Consider the following 8,871-nt stretch of genomic DNA (forward strand, 5'->3'; position numbering starts at 1 on the left):
TGGTGAAACTTATTCCCTAAAAGGTCACCTAAAAATATTTACCAAGGTTTCCCTAATTTTTGTGTAAAATTACAAGTCAAGAAATGGTGATTTCTTCAAGTTAAAATTAATATTAAGTATGTATATTTTTAGGGGAAAATATATATATTTAGTGATCACCAAATTTTGTGCTAAATGTATATTATGTGTATTATATATATCAGTGTATTAGGAACTTGAAAATACATTAAATACTCCCATGGAGTATAAATACAAAAATACACATACAAATATATGAGAATACATAAGTATACAAGTATACAAAATTCCTCACAAGGGAATGCATGGACAAATACAAGAAAATATATTTATGAAAATATATTCCTTAACATATTATGGAATTTGGACACTATGGACTTAAACATATATTTTTGGACAAATATATATAACCATTACCAAGTAATGGAATTTATACAAAAACGGGTGGATAACAAAAATGATTATATATATTTAATGACATGACAAAATATATATATTTCCTACAAGACTTAAAAATATATTATTTTTAAGAAATGTAATTATGGAGAGTAATAAAAATCAAAGTATTGATTTTTGGTGAATAATACAAAATTCACAAGTATTCACATAAAATACAAGTATACTTTCCTAAGAATACTTGTACAAAAATAATATTGCAAATATTATTTCGTAGAATACTCATATTTATTCTTGGAAAATAATATAAGTAACCTACATGGAAAGTTAAAAGTATAAATTATTTTTAACTCTTATTACCTTGACAAAAAGACTTATAAACAAATATATATTTTGAGAGTGAAATATATATTTACAATACATACCCAAAAGTGCACGATACAACGTACGGGCAAGACCCGACAAACAAGGGCACGACCCTCACAAAGATTGAACATACAAAGAACATATACATAAACAAAAGATGGTGACTTGTACTTGTGTAATACAAGTCTAATGACTAACATTAATAGAACACGTATAGGTCATGACGGTACGAAACCAACCTGTGAAGTTTGCGGCACAGGATACGCAAAGTTGTGAGTTCATATCTCCACTTTAAACTTTTACTTGTTTTCTAAACTTGGGGAAAATACATGTACTGTGGTACGTAGAATACAAAAACTAAGGAATGATACTATAGATTATGTGACGTATAGGGTGCCATAAGCACCATTAATCAGTTACATACCAAGACTGCGGAACAAAAGGTTAGATCTAATGGGCTTCAGACAACCACGCTCTTGGCCACTCTTTTACCAAGCAGTGCTTTTGTGTCCCTAGTCATGAATCGACAAGTGAAAATGCCTTTGGTTTGGATGCTTCCTATGTCGTTACATATGTTAGTGGCCTCGCGAACCATTAGCGATCTCGTATTCCTTACATTTACAGAAGTACTTATTTCAGTACAATTACATACCATGTTTTCTACAATGAATGCTTAAATGTTTACACAAAACTGCATGAATTCACACCAACATTATGTTGACGATTTTCCAAAACTTACATGTATTTCAGGTTACTAAAGTGGATGTACGCGTGGTCTCACTCTTGCTCCAGGATGTCGTTTATGTTTTTAGATGTGTTGTGTCAAGACTCCAATACCTCTTTTGTAAGATTTGATTGTTATATTCCATCTCGTATGGTGATATAATGATTAAAAACCTTGTGGTTGTCTTTGAAAATAAGTTGTAAACTTTTTAAACAATTATTAGTCGTGTGATGTAAACACTAAACTTATGTTATGTTTTGATTATGTAATGACAATGGCATTTTGGAGTTATTTTATGAGCATGTAGTATGTTTACCATTCGTATGCAATGAGAACCTTTCAAGATCACACCTAGTGCTTCCGCGTTAGAAAGGGGTGTGACAACAAGGATCTCCAAACAATCAAAAGCTAAAACAAGTGAATCAAAAAAACTTCTTAGACAGAAGAACTACGATCGATATGGTGCTTGTGTCGTGCATCAACTAATCAAGACGGACATCAAAATTGTGCCAAAAAAGCAACAAGATCAAGAACCACAATCGATAGAACGGATCGAGTATGGATATACTGTAGAGGGGTTGGGTAAATAGATGAACATATTTGAAGAACTTAGCAATACCATGATCGATGGGACAGTCGAACAATGCAAATATAATAAGTGAAGCCACTATGCGATTTTTTCAGTTTATCTCTTTGTTTTTGCTCTTTGTAGAAGAAGTAAGCTACTTTTGAACGATGTATTTTTTGCACCCATCTTTGTTTTTGCTCTTTGTAGAACTAAGCTACTTTTGAACGATGTATTTTTTGCACCCATGAGAATACATTTTGTAAATCAAGTTTTATCATAGTTGTAATAGGTTATATTTTGTAAAAGTCAATTTCAAAAATTTCATTACATTTCCAGAAAAATGATTTTTACGGACGAAAATCACAGAGGAAAAAAAAACATGTCTGTAATTATCATTACATTTCCAACGAATCCCACAAAACCCATAAAAATAAACAGAAAATTTAATTGTCATCAGATAGTTAAAGGCATGTTTGGGTAAACTTTATGAAACAACTTATTGACTTATTGGATTTTTGAAAAGTTAGAGCATTCACATCCAAATAATCAAATTGTGTGTGTGTGGTGTTTTTAAAATATAAAAAGTATAAAAAGTGGTTGTGAGTGGAGGGGAGAGAAATTGTTACTGTTCATCTGTATATTTGGGGGGACACTGTACACCCCCTATAATTTTTAAATATATTTTGAAAGTGGTTGTGAGTGAAAGAGAGAGAAAAGGTAATGATAAAGATATAAAAATATTATTTAATTGAAAAGGAGAGAGAAAATTTAATGTTTTTTAGTGTAATTTAAGGTGAAAATATGATGGATTGGATGTGAATGCTCTTATAAGCTGCAAAATGATGTTTCATGTGTTGACAACGAGGTATATAAGGGGAAAAGTGACTTTTTCAAAAAGTCAATAAGGAGTTCTATAAGCACTCCCAAACACCCCCTATTAAAGAAAATGATTATTTTTACCGACGAATACCCTAAGCCCTAAAAACTAAATTAAAAGGGCAACTTTTTAATCCTAAATACGAATACAATTTTTTATTTTTATATCTAAATCCGTCACTACATATCTATCCATGATTTGTCTGAAAAAACTATTACACATGTCTGGATTTTTGACAGACTTTAACCCACAAATTACTGAGAAATTACCAACATATTTATCAGCCGATAAAAGTCTTTTATTTTATAGTGTTGTCGTTGTTAAAAATCGTAAATACACATGTTATTAACTGTAATGTCATGAAAACTTTCTCTTACTATTATCTGAACTTACATATGGAGTGTATATTTAAAAAATACCGATGGTAAATAAATGTTGGAGGTTTTGATTAACATCATTCACGGGATTATGGAATAGAAAGTAGTGTATTCGGTTTGACTATACTAATTCCACTACATGCACATGTAATAATTAACGCCATGAAACATGGGTTGGGAAGAGAATTACATGGTGGCCAACATTGCCTTTGAAATCGTCAAAAAGCTTGTTTTCGTAATTTTACATTGAATGGCTTTATTTATCGGCATGTTCGTCTCATTGCGTACCCGTGATAAAGCAATGACAAACAAATAGGTTAAGCATCTTCAATTACTAATAACAAGTGAAAGTATAATTTATAATATATATTATATACATTGCAAAAGAGACACTCAGTGGTCTTTTACAGTTACTGTTCACATCAAAGATAGAAGTAGTTGAAGCACTTAGTCGAGGTGATTTTAGAGTAAGGTAGTGTTTGGTATGCAGGAATGAGAGACGGAATGGAATGAATCATTACGAGAGGAATGAAGAAAGGGATGTGTGGTTGGTCAATGAAATGGAATTACCCATTCCATAAGTCATTATATTCCCTCAAAATCATTCCATCCACTCCCCATGTTTTTTTTTCATTCCATCCCATCTAGCACCATTCATCACCAACACCACAACCCACCACCTTCGCCACCCACCATCACCACCACCGACGCTATCGTCGCCTCCACCCGCAACCCGCCAACGCCTCCACCCGCAACCCGTCAACGCCACTCACCCGCCACTGTTGCCTCCCACCGCCGCCACCAACCACCATCGTCGCCGCCGCCACTCACCGCCACTGTCGACACCACCACCACAGCCACAACCAACCAACCACCGCTGCCGCCACCAGCCACCGCTACCTCTGCCTCCACGCACCCCCCGGTCACCACCACCCGCCATCGCCGCCTCCACCGCCACTCGCCGCCGCCGCCACCACCATCCACTGCCGCTGCCACCCATAATCACTACCATCGACCGCCACCATTCCCCGTTGATTTTATTCCTTCGTTTTTTCTTGCCTACCAAACAATACACAATAATAATTCATTTCATTCCCACATGGTAACCAAACAAAACATGAAATGGTAATGATCCATTGCATTCCCTCGTCCATTTCATTACCTCGTCCATTTCATTCCCTCGTCTATTCCATTACCCCGTACCAAACAGACAGTTTTAACTGAGAATTTTATATAGAATTCGAGCTACAATATGACTCCCTTAGCTTTAGTTAAACTTATCGTTTAAATCCTATATTTTTCCTTATATTTTTTTTTTTTATTTTGCATAACCAGATTATGATAATTGACACAATAGTAGTTTGGTTTTCTAAAATTCTGAATGTACAACGTGTTTATTTTTATCCATGTTACAATGTAAATTTAATTTGAATTCGAGTTTTCGTGATGATGTAAAAGTAATCAAAACTGAATGTACAACGCCACAAATTGTGATATTTTATAAAATTTTGGATTCGTCGTTTTTACATTTTTATTTTTATCAACTTTATGACATGAATTATTTTTCGAAGTGAATATTAATGTATAAGTCGTAGAAATTAAGGCTAACAAACTTTAGTACCCACAACACTGTACGGGAATTTGCCCACTAGTTTATCTTATTTGAGTTATTGTTATTATTTTTCCCATTATCGTTATCAATAATTTTATTATCTAAATATTAATAAAGGACTACTAACTAATGTCACATGATAATTCCTTATGCTACCTAAATATAATATTAAATTATATTCCGTTTTAATATTTAAAATACCTTAAGAATAACTAATTAAAGGAGGCTCCAGTAAATTTCCTGACTGACCCCTTAGAGGGGAGGTTCACTTTACGCCCGGCGGACATCCTTGTGTTTGGATGGGAAGGGGGGAAACACGCTTGTGTAGATCTAACTGGAGTCTCCCCCCTTGTCGGGCTCAAGGACAAGGGCTTTGTCGTAGGGCAAGCGGTGCTCAAGGCAGAGGCGAGCAAAGTGGCAAAACATGAGAAAGCCTGCCTGGAGAATCAACATATGTTTGTCCCGTTTGCATTTGATACCTTTGGTGGTCTCGCTCCTGACGCTGTGCGACTTTTGAATCGAGTTCAAGAAGTCGTTAATAGTAATTCTTCGTCGCTAAAGGTTTCAAACTTTGTATTTAGTAGAATTGGTTTTTCTATTCAAAAGAGGGTGGCAGCGCAACTTGTTGCCCGACTACCTGCCATTGCTTTGTAATTGTCTTTTTTCGTGTGGAATGGATATTGTTGTTCAAAAAAAAAAATTAAAAATATTATATTAACTAAGTAAAAATATTATACAGATAACTACAATTAATATATTTTACAAGTAACTTCTATTTTGTTTAATCGTTGTTATATTTAACTAAAATTAGCACATGGCATGTTTTCGTTCAATTTTGTTATCATTAACAAATAAATATATTTTACTACAATTAAAAATATTCAACAACATAACAACATAGATAACGATTAAACATAACAAAATATAAATATGATTGAACATAATAAAATATAGTCAAATATGTCATAGATTCTACGATGTATATAATGAAAATTATTTCATTACTTCGTTAACTTATTGGCTAACAATGTAAAAATAATTAAAAAGTTTCCTAACGAATTGATGACCGCGACAAACACTTTACAAGTGGGTTGGGTATTAATTACTATTTGTAAAAGATTACAAACGTGTGGAATGATTATCATGTACATTTACTTGTTTTATTTACAAATAAAACTATTTTTATTATTCAACACGTGTATATACGTGAGTATAACCTAGTAACAGATATTTATATACACTACAATTCCCATGAGGCTTGACACTCCTTATTGGCCGAATAAATTATGGTTTCACCCCAGCTTTAAAATTACAAATATACCCCATGATAAAAATTACGATTTTGCCCAGTTAAAAATTATAATATAGCCATCGTTTTAGCTTTTGACAAATTACGATTTTACCCTAGTTCGAAAATACGCTTTTGCCACCGGTTCAAAATTACAGTCTTGCCATCGTTTTACTTTTTTTTCAAAACTATTGAAGTGTTTTTCTCGCTCATTGGTCCTGATAAATTCAGTTTTGCCCCAGCTCAAAAATACAGTTTTGCTATCGTTTTAACTTTTAGCTTCTGTTCTAACAAAACTATGTCAGTGTTTTTTTAATTGGTTGAGAATTATTTCGCCTAACGCCCCACAAAGCGGGCGGGCATAAAACTAGTTATAGTAATAGAAAAATATTAGATTTATTATTGTTATTCTTCTTGTTACAATATATGTTTTCGAGTAACTTAGTCCTTTGTGTGTGATCTTTTGTGGTAAACTTGATTTAAAAATATTGAAATGTCCTCATTTTTAACCTTTAAATTCCTTATCTTTTAGCTATGAGATGATGTTGAAATCCGTGTTTGGAGCGGGATGGAAGCACACTACATGTGAACTTTTTGTGTTTTCTACTATAATAAACAATCAATCATTAATCTATTTCAAATTAATATCCAATAAAAACTATTGAATATAAGTTTAATGCCAAATTCATTGTCACATGCACCTAATACATGCGCATATTTGAACCTGTGACTTTATAACTTGAAATATTTAAATACATCTAAACCATTAAAAGTTAATTAAATTATGAAGTTTTGGCGCTTTATGTTTATGTAAAACTTCTGTTATCTGTTAAAAAAATTATATCAAAGCTCAATACAAACCTAATCTTTTTGGGCATCTCTATTTTTCAACAAGTACCTACCATTTCAAATGGAATTGGTTGATATTGTCATGATATAAGAGTGGTGGAACCAGAATGTTTTAGTATGGGTCATCATAAGCTTATTTTCTCTGCGGGTTATAATTAGGAGGCCCGTCTCCTATATGTTTTATTAAAAACTCAGATTTTATATATGAAAATTTAATAAATTTCGATAACTGAAGAATCAAAGGACCCTCTTAACCCCTTCTGGTTCCGCGCATATATCTAACTAGAAGCATCATGTGACATCTTAAAATTTTTTATGTGATAGCCATTGTTATATGTATCATGTACGAATCTGACAGATGGGTGACTGAGTTACTAGACTTTTTTTTTAGGCCCCCCTTATTCCCACACCCCCTAGATCTTATTTTCACATCCCTAGTGTATACGGGCCGTATACAAAATATACGGCCCGTATAGAATGTTTTTGAATAGGAAAATGCGCAGAGAATGTTTTTTTTTTGACTTTATTATATACGGCCCGTATATAGTTATACGAGCCGTATACAAGTGTATACGATTTATAAAAAGTATACGGCTCAATGGATTTATTTCTGAGGTTTTTGATGTTTACCAAATGTATACGGGCCGTATAACTGTATACGGGCCGTATAGATTGATGTTTTTCAATTATCACGTTTTTTCCCGTAAAAGCACCATCATTCTAGGGTTTCTAAACTCTTCATCACCTTTAACAACGTTGATCGGAACACGCCGCTTAAATCGGAGCACAAGTAGAGTAACGTTACCGATCAGTCCGTTGATCAAGTAACTAGCAGAAGAACCCGACACAAACCAGTTCTCCACAGTTTGTTATTCAGATCTCTATTCGGTCATCTTTCCAAACTACAACACACGATAACTTTAAACTTTATAGTGTGTGATTTGACCAGGAAATGATTGGAGGTGATTGCTACCTTTAATAAGCTGTCATAGTTGTCAAATTCGATTTCAACAAATCTTTTCCTTTTCCTTCAATTCCTAGAACATTCTCCGTAACATGAAGACGTGTCGGGTTCTTCTACTAGTGGTATTTTAATGAAGTATTGAAGATTGAATGTGCAAACCCAACTGTTTTTTACTATGGAAACGGTGGCTATGCGAAATACAAACCGCAACCGTTTTTTACTAGGGAAACGGTGGCTATGCGAAATACAAACCGCAATCTTTTGTGACTATGGGAAACACAAGTTTTCTTTTTGAGCTTGATGGATGTCCGTTATCTCAGTTGAGGCGGGCATTGTTTAAATCTCAATATAAGTAGATGTTACGTGTAACTTCATTAAACCAAGAACAAAGCCTATTTCGAAACACATGTGTTCGTATCAGCGTTGTTTATCACCCTGTGTGAGCATTGGAAACCCGACAAACAGTCTTGACAACTGTGACAGCTTATCTATCTGTGTGTGTCACATCCATCTTGTTATAGCAATCGATATGATTAATTTTACAGATTTTTTTTTTCTAATTAGCGTTGTTAACTACCAAAAGAATGCATACACAAATAGTTCTAGTGGACGAAGCAAAGAGACCGTTGTGTATATGAATCACGTTTTTTTCTAATTAGCGTTGTTAACTACCTAGAAATTGATATGGTGAGTTGGTAATCAAAATCAAGATGTCAGACAACGTGCCTTTCGAGATCCATGAGGAAATAATCAAATGGCTTCCAGTAAAATCACTGATTCGATTCTGATCAATCTCCAAATCATGGAAAGCTGTTGTTGTTATTGTGCCTAT

The 8,871-nt window shown here is 33.7% G+C and overlaps 1 protein-coding gene across 1 annotated transcript; it reads left to right on the forward strand.

Moving 5' to 3' along the window:
- Positions 1 to 3,945: 3,945 nt before the first annotated feature.
- LOC110882159 (formin-like protein 14) lies at positions 3,946 to 4,668 on the forward strand. The gene is made up of 2 exons (XM_022130243.1): positions 3,946 to 4,373; positions 4,662 to 4,668. Exons 1-2 carry the CDS (start codon positions 3,946 to 3,948, stop codon positions 4,666 to 4,668), a joined length of 435 nt encoding a protein of 144 aa, XP_021985935.1.
- The last annotated feature ends 4,203 nt before the right edge of the window (positions 4,669 to 8,871 follow it).

The sequence above is a fragment of the Helianthus annuus genome, chromosome 10 (assembly GCF_002127325.2).
Source record: "Helianthus annuus cultivar XRQ/B chromosome 10, HanXRQr2.0-SUNRISE, whole genome shotgun sequence".
NCBI classification, from domain to species: Eukaryota; Viridiplantae; Streptophyta; class Magnoliopsida; order Asterales; family Asteraceae; genus Helianthus; species Helianthus annuus.

What these genes read in the sequence shown, in the direction of transcription:
- LOC110882159 (XM_022130243.1), top strand. Translation starts at nt 3,946, where the DNA reads ATGTTTTTTTTTCATTCCATCCCATCTAGCACCATTCATCACCAACAC.